Below are 25682 nucleotides of genomic sequence, written 5' to 3'. Positions count from 1 at the left end.
CCCCACGCATCAAATGCCGCACCTTATTTTCTTCGGACATCGCAGGGTCGGTGCGCTTGAAGAGTCGAAGCATGTCTTCGACAAACATCTAAACTCTCTCATTCGGTCGCTGGTTCCTAGACGAGATGGCTTGTTCCGCTCTCTCCTTCCTTCAGGCGTTGCGGTACGCATCGCAGAGCTGTCGGCTGAACTCTGTCGCAAGGGAACCCTTGTGGTTCTCGTAGCATGTTTTGGCAGAGTCTTCCAATGCGAAGTAAACTCTCCGCAGCTTGCGAACTTCATCCCATTCATTGATACTGGCGACTCGATCGAAGTGGTCGAGCCAGTTATCAACATCCCCAAAATGTCTCCGTGGAAAGATCGTGGTGTCTGCGGCGCATGGAAAACATGCAGGAGCAGAGAAGAATAGGCGCCGTTGGCTTGACTCGCCTGGCTTATAGTCGAGTTTGTCATCTTTTCAAGTCCGCGCAAGGGACCGAATTCGGGGGGTAGTCCTAGCAGGCGCCGGCTGCTTGTTACTGTGGGAGCTTTACAATACATGACTGCTTGTTACAATACATGACCTCGCTTTACCGTTAGACAGACATAATCACGTAGATATAACATTTCTAGACTCTGAAAAAGCATTTGAGCGGGTATCCCATTCCAAGCTAATACTAAAATTGAAGCCCATTCTCAAAAATGATGACCTTCTGGCCTGGATTGCTGCTTACCTCTCGTCAAGGCGGCAATGTGTAGACATTGATACCATAGCTTCTCCTTCAGCTCCGGTGGCATCTGGTGTTCCGCAGGGCTCCGTTCTCGGTCCTCTATTTTTCCTGCTATTCATGAATGACATTGTTCAGAACATAGGCGTCCAAATTCGGCTGTTCGGAGGCGACTGCGTAATATACCAGGAAGTATGTAGCCCTAACGGTCAGGTCCTACTAAATCAAGCATTAGGTACAATTGCGAGCTGGTGTTGTACATGGCAGATGAGAGCTAATAGTTAAAAAAACTGTAGCAATCACCCTAACCCGCGAGAACAAACCACTTGAATTCGCCTATATCATCTGCGATCAACCTTTAAGCTTAGTGCACAGCTATAAGTATTTAGGAGTAATGATAACCATCCGATTTGCGCTGGAATGAACAAGTAACGTTTATTGCTAAAAAAGCCTACAGACAGCTGGGATACCTTCGGCGCACGATGGGCCACTCAACAACGGAAATAAAACTATGAGCCTACAGGACGTTTATTAGGCCCATATTGGAGTATGCAGCGGCGGCCTGGGATCCCTGGACAGCCTCTAATAACCTAAAACTGGAAAGTATCCAAAGAAAATCTGTTAGGTTCATTTATAACAGGTACACTTTGAAAACATCCCCGTCAGGGGCGTAGCCAGGGGGGGGGGGTTAAACCCCCTCCCAAAATTTTTCAGTTTTGCTTGCGTATATATACACGTGCACATACAAACGCACGCACGAACATACATAAAGTATTGTTGAACCCCCCCCCCCCCCGAAAAAAAAATTTCTGGCTACGCCCCTGATCCCCGTCGCACCTCCAACAGAAAGCAGGACTACAGAAATTTGAAACAAGGCGCTGTCATTACAGGCTAAAGCTATTTTATTTGTTCTATCACAAAACGTTACGAGCTGATTCATCCGCGTTCACAGCACCTTCTAGTGGGTCGTCCTCTTCGGCTGCTCCTGAAAGAACGCCGATCGAGCTGAGAGTCCGTGCTATGACCTGACTGTCGCCATCGCGTATTGTCGTTGAGTGCCGTCAAGTGAACGCCTTAACAAATTGGTGGAGGTGTTGGGTATCGATCCCAGTACTTCTCGCATTTGATGTCTTCACCAACCATCATGCACTATGATAGTTGTCGTCATTGAAGATGGCAGACAAAAATATGGCAGACAAATACTTCTTTTTGTCCTTCGTTTTAAGTTTAAACCAGTATTATCATAATACCTTAATCTCATTCAGGATGTAAGACATGCAAACACCTTCAAAATGCCGTGATAGTGAAAAGCACCGCAAGTGATTACGTCGATCACATAAAATCTAGTTATACCTGCACTAGTCGAAACGTTATCTAGATGCTCGAAAGTTCACATTGTGACAAACATCATATCCGCGAAGGAGGACAGTCTGCTAACGTTAGATTGAAATGACATCGGCAGACACGGCGAAAAACTTACTGAAAGTAGTGGCACAGAATTTTGAAGTGGCAGGTCGCAACTTCGACAATCTCAACCTTTGCATACTTCAGTCAAACTTCCGGTCACCGAGATACAGAACCAACCACTGGGGACGCGGGCGCTACGATTGTTGTGACGTGCAGAGTTGGATCACGTGATCTCACGTTGTTCCGGCGAACGGAAGCGGACAGTTCAACGCGGTGCTTTAAACCGCGATTTCTAGCGTTTTCCCCTTTGAGCAGCGTTGTTTCACTCTCACTTCATGTGTGCGGACACTTAGAGACTACACAATTAGGGAAATTGCAGTCAGTTATCGACGGCATGGTACTTACACTGCTCCGTGCCACAGTGCGAGTCTAGCGTGAGCTTTCACTTTCACCCTTATACCCTGCTTTGCAAGAACGTGATACCGCTGTCGCCTGGCATTCCTTTACTGTTATTTCAAGCTCATGGGGTTCCTTGCATATAGAGGATGTCTGTAGAATGAATCCATCCAGTGTGACTTTTTTGTGCTGTGCTAGAGGCGAGAACGTGGCCATCTTCATACACTGCGACACCTTCTATTATTTCTGGGCTTTCACGTCCCAAAACCACGATATGATTATGAGGGACGGCGTAGTGCAGGGCTCCGAAAATGTCGACCACCTCTATGGGGTTCTTTAACAAGCACCTAAATCACCCGTCACGGTGATCTAGTGGTTAGGGTCCTCGACTGCTTGCCCGAAGGTCGCAGGATCGAATCCGGGCCGCGGCGGCCGCATTTTCGATGGAGGCAGAAATATTTGGGGCCCGTGTTTTTAGATTTACGTGCACATTAAATAACCCTTGGCGGTCAAAATTAGCGAAGCCTTCCGCTACGGCGTCCCTCGCAATCATATCGTGGTTTAGGGACGTTACACAATTGATTGTAGCACCTAAATGTAAGTACACAGGCCTCATGCATTGATTCACCGTCTAACAACAGCCGCGAAATGCCCTACTGCTTGTCAATGAAGTTGTAAATGCCAGACACTGGTATTTTCACTGAAACATAAAATAGCCAACACACCTATCTGACCTGGTTGGGATTGATTCATGCTTATGACGCGCAAAAAAAAAAAAAAGACACGGGAACCTAGCAAAGATACATAGAGGTCAAGTGCTTATCCTGTCTGTATCTCTGCTTCTTCCCCGTGTTTTTCGCGCTTCATAAGCATAAAATCGCCACCTAGACCTTAGTACGCCACATCTTGCAGCATGCTAGTGCATCCAGATGCGCAGGGTAATACGGCCGGCTGCCACACGGTGCATTTACTATCGCAATCGAATCCATATCAGGACCGTGGTTTTCAATCGCGATTGGCCCCTTTGTGCAAACTGTAGAACGGAGTAAATCGCCGAAAATTTTCATCCCGATGTGGCTCGATGACGATCAAAAATGCGCCATTTGACAAACGTAGAAAACTGTCGCCATAAGGAGCAAGGCGTAAATATTAAAATCGTGGAGCAGACAAACTTCTGCTCATGTAAAAGGCTAACTACTTACGACTCTGAATGACGCGCGCACGTGCATATTGCTTTTGTGCGTCTGCCTGCAATAATTTGAGAATTATTCCGGCTGCGCGAATCTGTTAGCATGTTGGATTGCTTCCCACAAAGCGGAGAAACCGCTTGCGTCGTGCTTTATAAGGCTATGAACACTAAAGAGGAATGTAAATTTGCTCATGCCATTTCTTTCGCGCGTCAACCGCGACCCATCTTTAGATGCGAACTTAAATTATTGAAGTTACACTGTGGTCACGTTGCGCGCAGTTTTGCAGCTAGAATATCCTTTTTTTTTTATGGGGATGCCGTAACAACCCAAGTATTCCGCCCATAGACGAACAGAGCATCCACGAAAATCCGGAAGACCAGTGGGAGGCGTTGCTGACGTCACTAAACCATGAGGACCAGCTCCGACTGGTGGTAAGGGCTCTGGCATCAGCTGCAAGCTATGGCTACCTGGAATAAGGAAGTCACCCACCTCTGGGCGAAGAGAACGCGCGCCTGGTCAGACAATAAAGTTTAATTCTCTCTTTCCTCAAGCGCACACTAAAGCCCATTAGATGTTTAGTTTCATTTCGACACAAAATGGTTCCCTACCTTTTACAAAAGCAGCGGGCTCGACCCCCTTGGCTTCGATATCAGTGGCAGTATAGTGGCAGTAGCAGACGACGCCGGCAGTCATGGTGGTGTCGAAGTCGTTTTGATAAACGCATAATTTGCTCCGAGCAGTTATTTCGAATTTATTTAGTCAGAGACGAAGCCACAGCAGTATATTACTGAGTTCGTCAAAGTGAAGTGCAGCAACAATAATAAAAAAGACGGCGCGAAAGCGGCTGCGGGCTGTGCGGGAGAGGGCTGGCGGAGCAATCCAACCTTGCACGTCACACGGACGGCTGCTCATATCGGTGCCATGGTATGTCCTCACGCCCAGTAATGATTCATGCATTATTGGCAAGTTTAATACACGCTAGCCAATAGGTATAAACGTTTTAAAGGAAACTCTAGAATCCAACCGATGTGGTAGATACACAACGAAAACCAGTGAGAACACTAAAATTTTTAGTTGTCGTTCTTTTGCGTCAAATGAAAGGTCAAGCCCTCAAGAGCCTAGAAAAGGTAGTGCTAAGCGCCAGTGCATGCTGAGGAAGTAACAATGGTATGTTTTTAGAGCTAGTTTCGGTTCCTACTGTACCCTTACGTCACAACACGGTATGAGCTTCTCGTCGCATGCTCGCACAATATATAGTGACGTTTCCACGGCCGCTCCGCACCGTGGCTATGGTGGTGACGCACAAGCGGCCATTTTGAATGTTTTGGTCAAGCACAAGCAGCCCCCATCTTGGATGTTCTGGTACCTAACGTCATCACAACTAGCCAGACTGCTGCGTGAAGACAGCAGAATTGGTACTGTAGCCTGCCGTCAAGCTAGCGCTGATGTCGGTAGGTGCACCGTGAAGAAATTTACGTTAATATCACAATAATATATCTTATCAGCATTTTCTGAGCTTCACACTTGTTCAGAACGGTCTCCGCAAACAGGAGATTTGTATGGCAGAGTAAACTCGCCTTCCAAAAAAGGTTTCAGTACCCCTTTAAGCATTTCTTCTAGGAATTTCTAGCCGTTCTTATCACCGAAAAATTATCAGCGTCAGGTGGCGCTTTCTATTGACAACCATCATTCGGCGAAAGACCCGCCTCCCCTTATACCCCCTCGAGGCGAACCCGCCACCCCACCCATCCCCTGGCTTTTTAAAATTTTTTTTGTTTACTAACTCCTTCCTCTAAGCTCACCGATTTCCTAACGTGCGCTCCTCTTTCTGACCCACCCCTTTTTCGCACACTTGGCCTCTCCTCCTCTTTTGTTTGTGTTAGGGCAGAGAGTACGAAGCATACACATGCACGCACTAATGTAGGCAGTGGCTACCGTGGAGAAGAAAAGGCCGCTTGTCGAGACGTTGGTTCCAGCGACACCCCGGGTTGAAGAATTTTTCATCTCTCCAAGATTCCATCTTCCCAAGTTCTGCCTCATGTTGTAGCTTGTTACCACAAGCTGAAGAAAACATCAGGTGTTCAAATGAAATTTCAACCCATTTATTTCCCATGCTGCTCATTTGCATGTGAATTTACGCATATTGGCGATCTTATGCAGAACGCGGTAATTTTTTGCTGCACATGTACTCTTAAGGCTATAGTCTCGCAGGGGTCACGCATTGTGTTACTGTGTACAAGCTGTAATGAGCCTTCTTGGGCACAACGCTCTACTCAGCAGAGGAGGACTTCTGTTTCTCTAAGCGCATCAGCGTGTAGTAAGAGACTATATGTGTGGTGAGAACCCACAAGAGAGTACGCCGAACCAGAGACGACGACGACGGTGTGCGCGAGCGAGACGCTCGCGAAGCTCGAGAGCTGCAGAACGTCGCCGGGCTGGAAGAAGGCGGCCAGGCAGACAGACCGCCGGTCGTTCGGCCGAGAGACAAAAGGGACCGAGCTGGTGCGACCAGACCAGCCGGGACGAGCTTGGTGTGTCCCGGGAACGAGCAAGCGTTACGGGCCGGGCCTAGCAGCTGTTCCTGTGGTGAACGAGCGTGCGGGCCGAGATCGTGGCCTCGGTGCCACGTCCAGGCGGTTCCGGCACAACCTGAGCTGACCCGTTCCGGAGCCGAGATCGTGGCCTCGGTGCCACGTCCAAGCTGACTGTGATAATACGGGCAGAAGAGCGACACCAGGGAAGACGACAATGAAGAGCGCGCGGGATCGAAAAAGCGCGTGACAGCGTTCGAGACAGCGCAGCGTGCAAGGGCAGACGATTCTCGGCTGGACGTCCGGTCCGGAGAACTAGGCGACGTCCTCCAGGCGCTGTACTGTCCTGGACTCCGGCTGGGTGACTGGCCCAGGGACCAGGCGAGGTTCCGCTGTTCCGGCTGACGTCCCGTGTGGCTGTGAGTTCCAGTTTGCTTGGGCCGCTAGTACTGCTGCCGTTCCGGGTGGCTGGCATGACCCCGTGTGCTGCTGGGACGAACGCGGCGGCTGAGAGCTGCGGCTCTGTTGCGGAGCTTCGAAGCGACCGCTACCCTCCTGCTGCTGCTGCGGCAGAAGGCCGTGACATGGCGTGGGCCAGCTACCGTTGAGGACGTCAACGAGCCAGGCGACGCGTTGCCCCGAGCGATCGGCGTCCAACAAGCCACAAGCTAAACACGGCGAGAGACTTCTCATTTAGAGACACATTTAGTATAGGACTGCATGTGACAGCCTATTTTCACGAATACTTCAGTAATAGTTGCTTTCTTTCTGTAAATATATTTGTGTGTGTGTGTGCACTCGTGGCTCGATTGTTCCTTGGCTAGCGGTCCTGGGCCCAAAACCCTTACACTACGTCACACTGACCTTTTCCGGAGCCGAGATCGTGGCCGTGGTGCCACGTCCGAGTTGGCCGTCGTCAGCAGGTCGTCGTCTGCTCGTGCACCTTCGCACGACTCCATCACTCACCTGTACGCTTCGTGCTGGCATCGTCGCTACCTGACTGCGGTACTATGAGTGACGCTCGACGGGCCTAGACGTCAGGACGCGCCGATCCTCTCGCGTGTGGGTTATTAACTCTGAGGTTTAGGACTTAAAGGATATTTGTATTGTTAAGTCAGACGAAGCGTGTGTAATTCAATCAATCAAAGAACTTTATTTTCACCAAAAACAAGAACATTCACGGTGAAAAAAGGTGGCCGGGAAAAAAGCTGTCCAATTACAGCTTGACAAAGCCCCAGCCACCCATCGGTGGTAAAACGACAGGGTACAGCACTTGATAAAAGTGAAAAAAAAAATGCATATTAATAGTTGCTCACAATTACACATTGATACCGTAGTGCAGTCACTACGGGCGCAGGTACACTAGTTTTACAAGGTCAAATGTAGCTAATTATGCTGGTTATACACTTGCTAAAAATAAATAAAGAAGAAGAAAAGAAAAGAAGAAAAAAAAGAGAAGAAATCCAGAGAATACAAAACAAGGAAAAATATGCAAAGAAATATACTAAGCACTTCAAGTACGTTAAAAATGCGCAGTTATGTACAGATATGCATGCGCATAGTATACACACACACACACACACACACACACACACATATATATATATATATATATATATATATATATATATATATATATATATATATATATATATATATATATATATATATATATATATATATATATATAAAACGCAACTTGCGAAATACGTGTATACTCCAATATTGGAAAAGGCAAGTTTGAATTGTTACGTGAACAGACCTCTAATTTCTTTTTTTGTGTGAAATAAAATATCTGTTCCTTGCGTTTCGAAATAGTTTAATGTTCTTGGGACGATGTCTTGGATTCGTTGCGTTCCATAGTGTGTGCGTGAGAACGGAACGTGCCAAGGCGGTTGATATCGGACATGATAGGAAATTACGTTTTGTTTAAGGTTCGCGAGTTTAAGAAATGTGTCCGATTTCCCGAGTGCTGCCTTTTTGTAGCAGCACAGCAATTTGTAAGTATATAGATCTGATATCTTCACGATTTGGTGCTGTTTGAAAAGAGGGGCGGTATGTTCTAGAAAAGAAGCATTTGAAATAAGTCGAACCATTTTCTTTTGTAACACGCTCAGTTTTGACATATTAAGAGCTGTAGTTTTACCCCATACCAGGAAGCAGTAACATAGGTGGGAATTAAAAAGCGCGTCGTAAAGTAATCTCTTTATTGTAGCTGGCAGTATGTGTCGATGACGGCTAATTAGTCCTACATACTTAGCCAATTTCAGCGTAACAGCGTTCACTTGGTCATTCCATGACATGTGCTCGTTGAAGATGATGCCAAGTAGTTTAACGCATTTTTCAATGCGAACAGTGAACGGACCTAGGACAAGCTCCTCAGGTACTACAGCCAGCGCTCCGCGAGCACGATATATAACACACTTAGTTTTGGGTTTTGGCTCTCGATGCGGGTATTAATAACTTTTTCAAGGCCTTTCGAAAAAACTGGCAATATTGAGACTGGACGGTAGTTGGAGAAGCTATTTTTGTCGCCTCCTTTATGAATTACTGTGACTCTAGCAACTCGCATGCTACTTGGAAAAACGCCACATGAGATTGCTTTGTTAAATATGTGTGCGATGACAGGAGCAATCAAATCTGGTACGTACTTAAGGGGTTTGATTACTATTCCGTTTGCATCAGGGCTACGACTGTTCCGAAGGCCGGAAAAAAGGGTAATCACCTCAGAAACAGAAGTAGGCTGAAAAAAGAAAGACTGTGATGTTCTTAGAACATCTACAGAAGTAGCTGGGGAAGTAGCAGTGCTTCCTATCTGTACAAAAAAGTCATTGAAACTGTTCGCGAGTGTTTCGCCGCTTAGTAACACATTATCAACCACCATACAGTCAACGGCGTCTGATACTGGCTTTCTATTCAAGAGATTATTTAATTTTTTCCAGGCTACGTCACTCTTTCGTAGGCAGTCATTGTCGAAAATTGTTCTAAAATAATCTTCTTTTGCTTTCAAAATAGCTTTGTTCAATTTGTTTTTAAAACATTTAAATTCCCGCAGCGTTTCGCTGTTGCGTGTCTTAAGGAATACCTCAAACATCCTTTTTTTCACGTTGATTAATTTTAACAAGTCTCGAGTGACCCACGGCTTGTGAGCCCTCTTGCACCCGTGGTATGTTTTAACTGGGAAGGAAGCGTAATAACACTGTTTAATTATGTGTAGAAACTTATCGTACGCATTATTCACATTTTTAAGGGCCGTTACCTCACTCCAGTTTATGAGCAAAAGTCTTTGCCTAAAATCCTCAAGTGTACGTGTTGATATATCTCGGTATGTTTTCTTTTCATTTCGTTTTTTAAGCGTTGATTACTGTTCAAGTATTAACATGATAGGCAGATGATCGCTCAAATCGGAGATTATGACGCGGGAAATTACGTTTTCAGCAACTGTGTTTGTGATGAACAGGTCAAGCAAAGATGTGGATGTTGTGGTAACACGGGTTGGCGCAGTGATTTCATTGCGGAACCCATTACATTGCAGTGTGAGTAGCAAGTCAACAGCAGGCGCTGAATCTTTCAATACATCAATATTCAAATCACCACCTATAGTTAGGCTATATGCATTGTTGCTCGCAAACGAGAGCAGTTTGTCGAAAAATCCAAGAAACTCGCGTATGCTACCATGCGGTGGTCGATAAATAACCCCAAACATTTGGGAGTCTTTCCTAACGCTCAAAATTTCGTAGTTTTCGGTGGAAACAGTGTAGTCACGAACCAACTGAAATCCAGAAAAATTAGTTTGCAAGGCCACACCACCTCCCCTACTTTCTTTACGATTTAAGAAGAAGTGGTTGTACCCGGGCATCACAAGATGCTGAGTGTCATCATCGTACCATGTTTCGGTAAACATAACTACATTGAACGCCGTATTACAAGAATAGATAAATGTCATCATGTCATCACTTTTTGATCTGATTGATCTAGCGTTAATATGCAAAAGTTTAACAGATTTACTGGTTTTTATCTCTGCTGTAATTTGCGCAACGTGCGCAGGGAGAATTGCACCGTTCGCCATCGTTCGGACGCAGCAGTGATGGTTAGAACGTCACGGGATGTTACGCGGTGATCTTGTCAAGATCGCTTTCGTGCTGAACTAGCAGGACAGGTGATGTGTCATTTCGACGAGCGTAAATGGATCCGTTTTTGGACCATGCGTATTTCCACCCACATTCGCGCCTGCGCGCAGTCGTCTTTCCCAAGAGTTTCTTGAGATGTGGGCAGAGGTGCTCATTAATGTAAATTGGTGGGTTTTCGGGGGCTTCTCCTGATGATGACAGACCAAGATGATTGTTGGTCAATCGCTTCTTTCGTGCACTTGGTCGCGCTTGCTCCGCCTTTGAAATTGTACGATAATGTTAGTGTTCTTTTTGTCTCTTGTGTTTACTCTGTGGCACACTTCTATATCGGCACTTGTGATAGCTTCGCCAACAGCATCACCTAACTTCTTCAGGACATCTAGAATGCTTTCATTGGGACTTTGCAACACGCCCTTGATTTCCAAATTTCTGTTTCTGGAATATTGTTCGGCTTTGACCAGGTTTGCTTGGCATTCACCAAGATTCTTCTCAAGCAGGTTTACTCTCTGATGAAGTTCTTCGTTTTGTGTTATTAAAGCTTTGTTTTCAGCAACCGCGGTTGAAACCACACGGTTGGATTCCTCGAAGCTTTTACTAAGGAATTCCAGGCTTTTCTTCATTTCCTCCAGCTCCCCGTGAACTTTGCGTTCCTCTGTGCGCATGTTTCTTTCCATAGCCTCTTTAAACGTTCTAAACTCTGTTTTGAGCTCTTCCTTGCAATCCTGAAGAAGTCTTACGTATTCTTTTGACATAGTGACTACGTAGTAGCGCTAATACGGTACACTAGTACACGGAACACTAGTATAATGCACTGGTACAATAGTAGTGGCAGTGGTGGCAGCGGTACAGCATCAAAAACAACCGTAGAAGTGAAAACAGTAAAGTTCTAACCTGTAACACGGAGAGGATGCGATCAGGTACTGGCCGTAACGCCGCCACCACCGCCAATGTGTGTGTGTGTCAAGTCGATAAATGTGTTTCTTGTTCGTGCCTTGGTTTTCCTGCATCTGAGGGCCCAAGAACCACCTTCTTGGGCACAGCGCTCTACTCAGCAGAGGAGGACTTCTGTTTCTCTGAGAGCATCAGTGCTTCTGCGCAAAACATCCAGTTTTCCACCTAGAGACATGCGCTTCCGTTTGGCACTCATGATAACCGGCACGCGGTTGTAGGGATAAGGATATAGCTGCAGTTGTGGCTACGACTCCGGCTGGCGTCGAAAATATGCAGGCAGCCAATCGAGTTCAAGGCCAATGGCTGCCCGCTTTTCGTCCAGTGGTAATTAAGAGCTGTGTCAACTTAAAATAATGGCCGCCGCGGTTAGCTCCATTGGTACGCTGTTTGCACACCTTATCGCGAAGGCAACGGTAAAGCTATGCCACAAAAACTGCGCTTGTACTTGTTGACGTGATCAGCATGACCTAGGAGGCATTGGATAGTGTCACGGAATATGTTCGTAAAACTAAAATGGGCTGTACACTCAACTTCAATAAACTGAGGAGAGGGAGCTTTCCGTTCAATAGCGCTTCCGTGGGGACATGAAGAAAGGTTCGTGCGAATGAATAGTTCGTTTAACCGACGTACGTTCAAGTGATATTTCACGGTATACACTAACACCGCCTATCCAGCAGTGTCTGCGTGTGCCGAGATTTGCTTGCGAAGCGATCCTCCGTCGCTCTGCAGTCGTAGACTGCCGAAACAGCATAAGGGCCACATGGAGCAATAGCTGACACTAATGCGACAAAAACATGGCAGAAGCAAACATGAATGCGGAATACGCAAGCGTAAATTTCAAAACAGCATGCGGCTAGGATCCAGTGAAAACAGGATGAATGTGGCCAAGAATGCACTTGAGAGTGCAGGCAAAGCTCGAGCGAAACTTTCTTCGAGCGACGCCGGGAGAGCCATCGGCAGCAGGTCACGTAATCCCGTGGCCCTGAATCCAATTTCGCGCTATCGCACGATGTGGAAGCCACTTCCTCTCGCACCGAAGGGAGCGCGCCGCCTCAGGTCTCCGCGCAGCTATGGGCCAATGATAACCCTGCAGTGATGGTGGGAAAAGAAAAGCAGCAGCGAACAAGAAAAAAAAGAGATCGTTGGATTCTCTCTGGAAGACGACAGCGATATATCTTAGACGGTGGGAAGCCATCTGGGAGAATAGAGTACTCGTCCGCGAAGTGCGAATCCCTAGCGAAGCGTAGTGTCGCAGCAAGGTGCTGACAGAGTGGTCCTTCTATTTATTTTTTTTTTGGGGGGGGAGGCTTATACTATGGGTTTATCATGCAGTCCTGGCGACTAAGATGGAAGTTACGCCTTACGAGTGAAATCTGCATCAAGTGAGATCATTCCAACTTCAGTGACAGCTGATTTTGCTTGATGAATGTTCGATGGATATTGCAAGAGCATTATTTTGGGCAAGTTCTCGAAACATCAACCAACAGAACGAACAGAGTGGACGATCTGGAATATGACAACACACAGCACCCGTGTTCTCTTCCGACAGTCATGTTGCTTGTTTGGTTTGCACATGCTAAAGAACACCGATGAATAAGTCGCAAAACAAGGGCTACGCACAAAGACCAATGACGCCCTCGTGGGTGAATCAGTTCTGAAAACACCCTTATTGCGCCCTTATTTTTGTGAAAAGTTTTGTGAATGCACTCCTACTTCTTTTTGTTTACCTTATGCGTGCAGAGAGGGTGTTTGTGCACATAAAACACCATCCTGAGGCTAAGGGTGCTGAGGGGTTGCGCCTTTACACGCAAGAAGCCTCAAGAGCTGTTTATACGAAAGTTACTGTTCTCAAGGTCGGACGCGTACACTGGACTGCGAATTATTGTTCTGCTTAATGTACATTGCATTCAAAATACATTAGCATTCAACACACATTCACAAAAGGTGGAAGTTTATTTTTATAAACCCCCCAATACATGCGCATACACCTCAGTCCGTATGGGCTGCTTGTATGTATGTATACCATATGTGTGTGTGAGAGAGATGTGTGTTTATGGCCGTGCATTTATTTATTTATTTATTTATTTATTTATTTATTTATTTATTTATTTATTTATTTATTTATTTATTTATTTATTAGATACCTCAGGTTCACAAGCACTAAAGAGCGGTGTGGTTACGTAAGCAAATAGAAAAAACGTAAAAGCCAATGGAACGTTTAAGTACAGAGGCTTCTGATTATACAGCTTTAGCTGGAGTTCACAAAAACATGCAAAGTTATCGCAGAAAAACGATAAAAAATGCACTCATGTTGCAAACATGTACGTGGTAAGAAAAGAAGGCTTGGATAACAGAATTCACTCAGGTTACAAACACGAAGTACAAAAAAAAAGAAGAACAGAAGGCTTCGATCATACAATATTAGCGAAAGCTGCTCTAAATAAATGGCTATCGTGAATTGACACGATATTTTCAGGAAGGTGGTTCCACTCCGTGGATGATCGACAAATAAATGACTGAAAGAAATTTGTAACGTGACACGTTTCGAGACGAACGTTATGAAGATGGTCGGTCGATTCGAGGCGATATGTATTGTGGCTGAGAAATTAGTTCGCTGCGGAGTGTCCAATGATGGTATAGTTTGTGCAAAAGAGCCAAACGCGCGATTTTACGACGAGAAGATAGTGACGTCAGTGAAAGATTGGTTTTCATGGCAGACACAGTTCGATTGTAGTTAAACAAGATGAAGGGAGCTGAGTTATTTTGAACGAGTTCTAATAAATTAATTTGTCTACAGCAGTATCCCAAACAGCACATGCATGTACAAAATACAAGGGTAGTATACAGAGCCCCGCCACGGTGGTCTAGTGGTTATGGCGCTCGACTGCTGACCCGAAGGTCACGGGATCGAATCCCGGCCGCGGCAGCTGCATTTTCGATGGAGGCGAAAATGTCTGAGGCCCGTGTACTTAGATTTAGGTGCGCGTTAAAGAACCCCAGGTGGTCCCAGTTTCCGGAGCCCTCCACTACAGCGTCTCTCATAATCATATCGTGGTTTTGGGATGTTAAACCCCTGATATTATTATTAGTAGTAGTACACAGAAGCATTTCTAGAGATGAAGGGGCAGTTGAAAATTTACCGCGTAGATAGTCAAGCATGCGGTAGAATTGCTACTTGCGTACTCGGAGTGGTCGTTCAAAGATAAGCTAGAAGATATACGCACACCAAGGTATTTATAGGTTCACAAATTCAAGAGGAACATTTTAAAATAATAAGTGCGCATGCTGCTAGTTATCCGGGGCACACACATAACTTTACATTTATCAACGCTTAAGTTCATTAACCGATGTTTACACCATTTAGCTACGCTTTAAAAACTTTCGCGGGCAAAGCCGAACGTCAAACGGTAAAGAGCCCCTCACCACATGTAAAAAATTGGGGAGGGGTGAAGCATGTAGAGGAGGGTGTTTAAGCTCCACGAACGTGAAACCTGTGGAGGGGCGAAGCATCTAGTGTGCGCCGATGTTTCCCACAGCAAAATCACTGCTAATGGGCAATGTCAGACAGAAGAAGGATTATACACAGAGACCCGCAGTCCGCTTTTAGTTACAGCGCAAGCTGCGAATCCTTATTGTTCAACTACGCACAAGAGAAATCTCCCACCGGCACTACATTGCAGGTCAATATCCAGTGCCTATATACACGGGGTGGCCGGTGAATGGTTGTGGAGCGCGAGCAGTCTGTTTTTTCAGTCAAGAAACTCGCTAGCAGACGCTGCCTGCGTCGGCGTTGTCTCTCGCGGGCGAGGGCTCGTTCTCGTTCCTTGCGAGCTGGTAGTTCAGCGTTCATCGCAAAGAGCGTTTCTGCAGCCAACGCGTGCCGTTCGCTCTCTCGCCACACGGTGAGCGCTGAGGTGGCGCACCCTCTCTTGCGCTCAAGCAAACGGGCCGTCCCGACAGCAGACGACGATGCACGCCGACACGCCAAGACTCTCAGGTGCTTCGCCCCTAAAACTGCACGTTGTGCAGAGCGGCAATTCCGTTAGCCTTCCTACGTAATTTAATAACAGCAGCTTACGTAGAACGAAAACGTTGTTACTACTGTGTAAATAAGAAACGGTAAGTTCTGTGGAACGAAACCATCCTTATTTTTTCTTACGTTTTTTTATGAATACTGCTTCGTCCATATAGGGTTCCGTACAATTGCATTCCGTCGAACGGCCTGCCCGTAATGACCGATACAAGACAATATCCCTCTGAAAAAATAACAGGGTTTTCTACTAAAGCTGCGCCGTAAAATTCGTTTGCAAAATGCGAAGATCGAGGATTTCGCGTATGTTCTCCCTGCCTGTGTATGCTGCGCATTCGTTTTCTGAGTTCCTTTCTACTCAGCGTTTTGTTGACTGGACGCCCTGTAGTATTTGTTTTTGTGTACGTGACACCTTCATTTGCAAATCAACACATGGTTTCATAAAATGATTACGAGCCAGCATAAAATATCATGCCCTGTACAGCTGAAAACATTTCGTAGAATGGATGCCGTTGCTAATGGAAAGCTCAGTAAACTACCTACTTGCCATGTGCTGAAAAAACTGTATTTAAAAAATCGGCAGATCGCACGTACCGTGGGAATCGATGTTATGCGAAGCATGGGGAACGACGCTAGAGAAATGTGCAAACGGTATATGCACACATATGCTGAAGAGTCACACATGTGTTATATAACCGGTCGTTTACAGTTGCGCAACGATGCCAACAGCAACATGGGTGTTATCAACACCACACGCGGTATGTAGTGCACAGAACTTGTTATCGAATTCGTTCGTGATCGCGGCTACGAGGGGTCTAAGTGTAGTGAAGTGCAATGTACAGCTGGTGGAAATCATGGATCCCTCTTACGAAGAAATGATCTATGGTGCCTCCTGTCCTGGACCTGGCAACGAGGTCTTGTGATGCCCTGTTCACATCCAAGCCGTACGTCTTTCATGCACTGTAAGAAGCAGGCGCTGTTCGGTATTGATCAATCAATGTTGAAGTCACTGGTAATGATGAGGGCAGGGCTGGGCAAAGATACTTTGAAATTGTATCGCGATACGATACAAGATACTCAAGCAAGAAGTATTGGAGATACAGATACAAGATACTACCGCAATAATTGTATCCGATTCGATACTTGCCAATTGTATCTTAAGATACTTCGATACATTCGCAAATTTGTTATTATAGACCCCTATAATGTATTAGCAAACGCCTATGCACAAAAAGGTTGTCTTGAAAATTTCTTTATTGACACCAATTTTATTTTATTTTAATCAAATGTCTGTTAGTACCTCAAAAGTTTAGTCCTTCTTGCTCAAGGTAATTAGTTTACTTCCGAAAGAACTTATTGGCGTTTGTTATGGCTGCTTAACAGGACAGCTCTTCTCTGACAGCGGCTCTTGCTCGTCATGTTTGTAATTGATGGGAGTCACTGCTCTGCTAGCTGACCAGTTAGCGGGTTGCGATCTAATCACAAGGATTTAAATAAGAAGCCTTCGCACGATGGCACAAATACAGGTGTGGAGTTTTACCTTGTCCGTAAAAGACCGTTTACGCAATACCGAATCAGCAGTGCACAGCAGCAACAAAGCTGCTAGCGACATTTTTCGTGACGCATTGTGTGTACGCAGAGCTCATAAAACTGCAATGACTTTTCATATTCTACTTATCTGCTGGCGTAAAGCGTTCCTTATCGATATACCCACTAACGTGCAGTCTTTTAACAATTTTTCTTCAACGAGATAACTTGTGTACCCCAGAAAGGGCTCACACCTATTTATTGGCACGTGGTGGCACGTGGTGGCAATCACTCTGCAGAGACGAAACTCTTTATTGGGCGAACTTGTGCCCAGTAACTAAGTTAACTCAAGGTACAAGCGAAGCACGCTGTACACTGATAGCGCCAATAAAAGTCGTCGGCCATCGTCGTCGGGTCATCGACGGAACGCGTCGTCTTTTATACATATATCGGCGATCCAACTTGCGTAAGCTCCCGAATGAACTATAGTACCCGCGTCCTGCGCATAACTATGATAATAATTGTTGCGGTTTTACATCCCAAAACCACGATTATGATTATGAGACACGCCGTAGTGGAGGGCTTCGGAAATTTTGACCACCTGAGGTTCTATAACGTGCACCTAAATCTAAGTACACTGGCCTCTAATATTTTGCCTCCGTCGAAATGTCGCTGCCGCGTCCGGCATTCACGCGTAATCTTAAAAGAGCAATCTGAAACAATCGTGAAGATTTCGAAACATGGCGGCGCGGCTTGAGACGAGCGGTGCTAACAATTTTTTAAGGTTTAAGCCAGATCACACCAAAATAAAGAAATATGAGCGCGTAGCAGTATAGTTGCACAAATCGCCGCAGGGCACCGCCGTATTCACGCTATTGCCATGGCTCCGATCACCTGGCGATTGGTAATAGTAAAAAAAAAAAAATTAGGGAGGCCTAAAAAGGAAAGCAAATATAAATAATATTGAAAAGCCGTTCCGTATCAAACATTCATATTGAATAAGCATAGAAACACGATACAGGCGGCACCCCTAATGGCTACGGCTATTAAGCATGAAGCGTCAACTTACCTGTTAAGGTAAGATAGTAAAAACGTTTGGCACATGTGAAAAATTGCCTGAAACGGCTCGTTGGGACGCTTACGAGAAAAACGGATCATTTGATATAGCAATTTTTCTCGAATCCCCTTCCAAACATCTTCCATCTGCCCCCTAATTACTTCCATTATTATAATGCAAACTCAATTTCGCTATTTTACTCAGCAGTAAGCAGAATGTTTGGTACTGTATATTCAGTGCACGCCCACGTAATTACATATTTGTTTTCAAAATCGCCTTGGCAGAACAGTAAGCTCAATAGAAATATAAATGTTTAAACAGTAGCAGAAATAAAGTAGACAGTTCAAAGTAAGAATAGAGCAGAGAGCTTATTTTGGCAGCACATCACAAAAGACATATTGCAGTGACCAGACCGAGAAAAAAAAGCTGTTCAGAGCCCTAGGTAACGTACGGGATGCATGAGAAGGACAACTAAGAAAGCACTTGTGCTAACAATTACATTATGATTTCAAAAACTCCTTGAATAAAGCTAGCAGGAAGATAATAATAATTGTTTGTGTTTTACATCTCAAAACCACGATAGGATTAGGAGGGACGCCTTAGTGGAAGGCTCCGGAAATATGGACCACGTGGAGTTGCTTAACGTCCACCCAAATTGAAGTACACAGGCCTCAAGTATTTTCGCCTCCATCGATAATGCGGCCGCCGCGGCCGGGATTCGATCGACAGCAGGAAGGAAAAGATACGGTACACGAGGATTTCTACCGCTAGGTATACGCTTGCTCTATTGGATCTAACATCTGTACTAGTGGTACTATAGTTGGAATCTTATTTGCACATTAGTCAATCGCACGTAAGTCAAACTTGCATCCACAAGATCCTTCAAATCGCTTATGTGTGAAAGCCACGAGACGCAAAGTGGCCCTATGATTCAGATTTCGTAACGAAGCACCACGCAGGAGAGCGGCATCAGAATTTGCGCGATAACCGCCGCGCGCATTGTGCGACGCGGCGCTGGACAGTGGCTAAGAGTAATAAGTGTGTAGAGAAGCCTCGGGACATGGTAATGGGTTACCCTCTCCAGCGCCTTCTAGTGGGTCGTCCTCTTTGGTTGCTTGAAAAAGAACGCCGCTCGTGCAGAGAGTTCGTGCCTTGCCGTGACTGTCGCCATTACTCATTGTCGTTGAGTGTTGTCTATTAAACACCTTAACAATTTGGTGGAGAGTGCTCTGCTCCCATTCAATGCCCCTGGAGCTCCGATCCCGTACCCTGCCATCTACCATGCCTCAAGACGCCGCCCAGCAAACGCCTCCTCTCGCAACGAGCACATGTCCCGGTGTCCCCCGTATACGCGATCCACCTATCTTCACTGGCGCCGATAGCACCGACGTGGAAGACTGGCTAGCAATTTACGAGCGCGTCAGCATCCCCAACAAATGGGACGAGGAAGGCAAGTTAAGCAACTTGGTATTCTACCTCGCGGGCGTCGCAAGCTTGTGGTACAACAACCACGCGTCCGATTTTGCGACTTGGTCCGATTTCAAGACCGCCGTCATCAGCGTTTTGGCCGCCCAGCAGTCCATAAGCTGCAAGCCGAACAGCGCTTGCGCGAACGATCTCAGCAGGCCGGTGAATCTTTCACAAGTTATATCGAAGACGTCCTCGACTTGTGTAAGAAGACCAACGGAACCATGTCTGAGTCTGACAAGATCCGGAACGTAATGAAAGGCATTGACGACGATGCCTTCACCATGCTGCTCGCCAAAAACCCTGGCACAGTGGCCGAGGTCATAACGCTGTGCCAACGCTACGAGGAGCTCCGCCGGCAGCGTTTGATGACCCGTCGCTCCCCATCACGCGACGCAGAGCTTGCTGGCTTGGCGGCAATATCTGACCAGGCCGCGTTGCTGGCAGAAGTGAAGTCATTCGTGCGCGAGGAAATTGCACGCCAGGTCTCTCTCCTCGCCTTTGCCCACCCGCCGCACGTGCAACAGTCGTCGACCACCCTTCTTCCTCCTCTCCGCCGAGCGATTGAGCAGGAAATTGCGGAGGTCATGCCTGAGTACCACCCGCAACCTCCGGCTCCTGCGCCCCAGAGTTACCCTCCAGTTGTCGCCAGGACGCCCCAAGTAATTCCTGCGGCTGCCCCAATGAGTTACGCCGAAGCCGCCGCTAGACCTCCGTTCTTTGAGGCGGGTGTGCCGGCTACTTATGCTGACGCCATCCCTCGGCCCCGACTGCAGCCCACCATGCAGTCATTTCAGCAGCCGACCCGTCAATCACGTCCTGCGACATGGGAAGGACCTACCCCGGCGAACCGATGGCGCACCCCCGACAACCGGCCCATCTGCTTTGCTTGCGGTTACGCCGGTCACGTGGCACGTTATTGTCAACGCGTGCAGCCGCCTCGAGTCGCGTCACCTGTCACCAGCCAGTCAAGCCGTGCATTCTGCGACCCACCTCCACCTATGTCGCCGACGTCACGCCCACCTCCAACTACTCGCCGCTCTCCGTCTCCACGACGTCGATCACTGTCACCCATGCGGCCACGTTCGGTCGCACGAGAGCAGGAAAACTAGTCGTCGCAGTCCAGGAGGCAAGGGCTGCGACGCTATCGAACTGTTAAAGCCCTCAGCGAAGTCCATCGAATGTAATCGACGTGCTTGTGGACGGTGTTCGCGCATCGGCCCTTATCGATACCGGAGCCGCTGTTTCCGTTATGGACGCAAAACTTTGCCGCTTACATCGAAAAGTGATGACGCCACTTTCTGGGATGTCCCTCCGTACCGCGAGCTCCCAGAGTATTCATTCTACAGCAGTATGCACTGCTCGCGTCGTCATTCAGGACGTTCTGCACGACGTCGAGTTCATCATAATTGCGGCATGCTCTCACGACGTCATCCTGGGGTGGGATTTCCTCTCCCGCCACGACGCCGTAATTCGTTGCGCACCAGCCGAAATCGAGCTCTCACCGTTCTCACATTTGACGCCGACAGACAGTCCACCGGCACTGAGCAAGATCCTCGTCAAAGACGATACGAAAGTGCCTCCAAACTCGTCAACGGCTGTGTCGGTCTACTGCGCCGGTCTCTCCGACACCATTGCACTCCTTTCGCCATCTGCACGCGTCTGCACTAGGAAAGGGTTGCTGGTACCTTTCGCGACCGTGCGAGTCACTCAGGGCAGCACCGCTATTTTTGTTACCAACCCATCCCCGTGCATTGTTACGTTGGTTCGAGGGGAATGTCTCGGCAAAGTGGAACCCGTTGAAGACGCACAAGTTCTGGACGCACCCGATGACTCGCACTGCACCAGTTCCCGCACCATCAGTGCTGTTTCCACGTCTGATTCGTCACCTACTGATGTATTTGGTCCCTCCATTGCTGGCAACCTTACGTCGGTCCAGCGTTCGCAGCTTCTGTGCTTGTTGGATGAATTTCGTCATTCTTTCGATGTCGGGCAAACATCCCTCGGCCGCACGTCCGCTGTTACGCATCGCATCGACATTGGCGCCCAACCACCACTGCGGCAACGTCCATATCGCGTGTCTCCCACAGAACGCCGGGCAATTAACGAGCAAGTGGACGATATGCTTCGACGTGACGTAATTCGGCCCTCCGACAGCCCATGGGCGTCTCCTGTTGTTCTCGTGGCGAAGAAGGACGGTTCTGTGCGGTTCTGTGTGGACTACAGACGGCTCAACAAGGTCACCCGAAAGGATGTTTATCCACTGCCGCGAATCTACGACGCGATTGACAGCCTCCAAGGAGCAGAATTCTTTTCATCTCTCGATTTGCGCTCGGGGTACTGGCAAGTACCCATTGCTGATGACGCTCGACCAAAGACAGCCTTTGTCACGCCCGACGGCTTGTACGAGTTCAACGTCATGCCATTCGGTCTGTGTAATGCGCCCGCGACCTTCGAGCGCATGATGGACACCGTTCTGTGTAACTTGAAATTGCACACGTGCCTGTGTTACCTGGACGACGTCGTCGTCTTCGCTCCGGACTTCTCCAGGCATCTCCAACGTCTGCGGCATGTTTTGACACGTTTGAGCAACGCCGGCCTCCAACTGAATCTGAAGAAGTGCCGATTTGCGGCACGGCAGCTGACAATCCTCGGCTACGTCGTGTCCAAAGACGGAATCCTTCTCGATCCGGCCAAGCTTCGGGCCGTGGCCGAATTTCCCAAACCTACGTCGGTCAAAGAACTGCGCAGTTTCGTTGGACTGTGTTCATACTTTCTGTTACGTCTGTACAGCCACTTATGGCTGTACGACGATTTATTTTATGCAAGGAAACATGAACACTTTAAAAAGCGCAGCTTAGGCGTTGGAGACACGAATGGTTACGTTCGACACCAGAATCACGCTCGTGTCACAGCGCCAGTCTAGTCGCGCGCGCACTTCGTTGTCGTTGTCTTCAAGCGAGACATGTCAATTCTTCCCCCCTTAGACGAAGTCTCCATAGCGGTCTGGAGGGCGCCTAACCTCTGGTGGTCGCAGTTTCCGGGTGGTTCCTGCTTGTGACGTCGAGGTCGACGGTTGCGAGGGAGGGTTGTCTTGCATGTTGAGCGAGTCAGGCCGTTGATCAGCAGAACTCGACGGCGTCTCTTCTGACGTTGTGTCCGAGAAATCATCTGCTACGCTCCAATCTGTCGGTGATTGGGTTGTGTGTCCGGTCTGGCTCGTTTTCCTCATATGGTTGAGGTGACGCCGAACCTTTCCGTGGTTGCTTTTTACAAGCCAGGATCGTGGTCCGACGCGGCGCAGTATTTCGCCTTCAATCCAATCTGGCTTTTTCAAAAACTGTCGGACGAGCACTCTCTCTCCTACTGCGGAACGACGGGATTTCGTCAATGTATCGTGGCTGTCAGGGATGTGTATTTCCGTCTCCCGTTTGAGAAGATCGAGAGGACATAGAAGCTCTCGTCCAAACATTGCTTTCGCAGGTGACATTCCTGTAGCAGTGTGAATTGTCGTGTGCTGCCTATACAGGAATCTTGCAAGTCGGCACTGTATGGACTTGTCTGTATCTCTCAGGAGTGCTCTTTTCAGCTCTGCCACATAGCGTTCTGCCTGGCCGTTTGTGGCAGGATGGTAAGCTGGTGATGTTGTAGCCTGTATGCCATTTGCAGTATAGAACTGCCTTATCTCGTTCGAAATAAAGGCTTTTCCGTTGTCGGAGACGACCTTTCGGGGAATGCCAAACGTAGCAAAGATGCTTCGTAGCACATCGATGACAACCGCGGATGTTGCTTGCGTCACGTGCCGGACTTCCACCCACTTTGTGTGTGCATCCACAACAACCAAGTAGGTGCGCCCGAGTAGTGGCCCCGCGAAGTCAACGTGCACCGTGTGCCATGGTGTCTTGGGACGGTCCCAGGAGGGAATAGGAGCTTTGGGTGGGCTCTTCTGCGTTGAGAGGCATTCACGGCACTGTCGCACCGTTTCCTCGATAACCTTGTCGATTCCGGGCCACCATACGTAGCTCCTTGCGCACTTCTTCATGGCTACCATGCCTCGGCGACCAGCGTGCAGAAGTGCCAGAACGTGGGATCGTGCTGAGCTCGGTATGATCACCCGTGATCCAAGTGTGAGGCACTCGCGATGAAATGCTAGTGCGGTCGCTCGTCGTCGGTAAGGAGTGAACTCATCTCCAGTGAGTTTCTCCACTGTGTCATCCTGCACTGCCTTGTACAACCTCTGCAGGATGCTGTCTTCTTGTGTCAGACGTGCTATCTCTGTAGCAGTGAACGGAGGTCTCGACAAAGCTTCGAACAATAGTACGTCGCCTGGTGGCCAGGGTTCATCGAGACGTTCTGGTGAATCCTTTGGAGTCGTGACTGGTGCTGAGGCCACTGTCGAAGTTCCTTGTCGGGGAAATTCGATGTTGTTCTTGTTTGTTCTTGCCTCTTTCCGCTTTTTCAGGCAGGCCTTTTCAATGTGTCCACGTTTCTTGCAGTAGTTGCAGGAAGCTGTCTGAAACTTGCAAGTGTCCGGACTATGCTGCGCGTCACAACGCCAACATTGTTGTTTCTTCCTTTGGGCAGAGGCACTAGAGGGACGTTGATTTTCTGTCTTGCGGATACTTGTGCAGGCTTCGTGAATCTCTTTGAATTCCGTTTTCACGTTTTTCTGATCTTCGACGGCGTTTTCAGCTCGCAGTGCAATGTCAAAGGCTCTCTTGAATGTCAAGTCCTTTTCTGCGAACAGCCGTTGCTGGACCTGCCCGTTCCGAAGACCGCAAACGAAACGATCACGCAGCATTACATCAAGCGGCAGCATTGTTGGATTCGCCGCAGCGTCTACGCTTGTTTCAAAATTGCAATCTGCTGCTAGCTTCTTGAGCGCTGTTACGTAATCACTGACCGTTTCGTCATGCCGTTGGTCACGACGTTGGAAGCGTGCCCTGCAGAAGACCTCAGACGGCTGTGGATCGAAGTGAGCCTTGAGCATCTCGACTATGTCATCGTAGCTCACTTGGTTGGGCTGCTTGGGTTGAACGAGGGCGCAGACGACGTCGTAAGTCTGTTCCCCGCATAACGTTAGCAGATGAGCACGTTTCTTGGAAGCGTCCGTAATGTCGTTAGCCTCGAAGAAGAACTGTAGCCTCCCATACCAGGATCTCCAGGAGCCGGAGCTGCCGCTGAATTCGGGTAGCCGACCAAAGTCAGGCGTCGCCATCTCGTTCCGTTCCTTGACGTCGGTGAAGTGCCGGTGAGTCCAGAGTCTTCCTCGTCGCCAACTGTTACGTCTGTACAGCCACTTATGGCTGTACGACGATTTATTTTATGCAAGGAAACATGAACACTTTAAAAAGCGCAGCTTAGGCGTTGGAGACACGAATGGCTACGTTCGACACCAGAATCACGCTCGTGCCACAGCGCCAGTCTAGTCGCGCGCGCACTTCGTTGTCGTTGCCTTCAAGCGAGACATGTCACTTTCGACGCTTCATACGAAACTTTGCCACCATCATATCGCCGCTGACGAAGCTCCTTGGAAGTAACTGACCCCTACATTCGTGGTCGTCCGAGTGTGACGACGCGTTCGCAAAGCTCCGTCGTTTGTTGACGTCTCCTCCCATACTACGCCACTACGACCCTACGACCCCAACGGAGGTACACACGGACGCCGGCGGTGTAGGCCTCGGCGCTGTCCTTGCGCAACGGAAACCAGGGTTTCCCGAATATGTCGTGGCATACGCAAGCCGTACGTTTACCAGAGCCGAGACCAATTGCTCAGTCACGGAAAAAGAGTGCCTGGCGACCATATGTGCCCTTACAAAGTTTCGACCTTATTTGTATGGTCGCCCATTTGATGTCGTCACCGACCATCATGCACTGTGCTGGCTGTCGTCATTGAAGGATCCCTCAGGCCGTCTCGCCCGCTGGGCACTTCGCCTGCAGGACTACGACATCCGCGTGCTGTACCGCAACGGACGCCAGCATGCTGACGCCGACGCCCTCTCGCGCTCTCCCTTGCCTGACGACAATGCCCCCTGCTCAGTATCTCACATAGCTGTTGCTTCAATCAGCGTTCACACCATCGCTGCCGAACAGCGCAAGGATAAATGGATCACCTCGCTGATCGACTTGCTCACTGATCCGACGGCAACACCATCCACTCGCGCGTTGCGTCGTCAAGCCCACCATTTCACCGTTCGTGACGACCTCCTGCACCGACGCAATTACAACGCCGACGGCCGCCAGTGGCTACTAGTGATACCCCGCAGTCTGCGTTCTGAAATATGCGAGG

General features: G+C 48.2%; 1 protein-coding gene across 1 annotated transcript; it reads right to left on the bottom strand.

Annotated features, from left to right (window-relative positions):
• Positions 1-6546: 6546 nt before the first annotated feature.
• Positions 6547-24611, bottom strand: LOC125760002 (uncharacterized). The gene is made up of 2 exons (XM_049419549.1): positions 23054-24611; positions 6547-6899 (listed from the first exon to the last, which is right to left on the bottom strand). Exons 1-2 carry the CDS (start codon positions 24609-24611, stop codon positions 6547-6549), a joined length of 1911 nt encoding a protein of 636 aa, XP_049275506.1.
• Between the last annotated feature and the right edge of the window lie 1071 nt (positions 24612-25682).

The sequence above is a fragment of the Rhipicephalus sanguineus genome, chromosome 9 (assembly GCF_013339695.2).
Source record: "Rhipicephalus sanguineus isolate Rsan-2018 chromosome 9, BIME_Rsan_1.4, whole genome shotgun sequence".
NCBI lineage: Eukaryota > Metazoa > Arthropoda > Arachnida > Ixodida > Ixodidae > Rhipicephalus > Rhipicephalus sanguineus.
The sequence above is the reverse complement of the archived record's forward strand: the minus strand, read 5'-3'. Positions and strand labels throughout refer to the sequence as shown.

Coding starts and splice junctions, on each gene's coding strand:
- LOC125760002 (XM_049419549.1), bottom strand. CDS start 24,611: ATGGCGACGCCTGACTTTGGTCGGCTACCCGAATTCAGCGGCAGCTCC. Junction 6,900..23,053: donor GCAGTTCTATACTGCAAATG/GCATACAGGCTA, acceptor CGCCGTGTTTAG/CTTGTGGCTTGTTGGACGCC.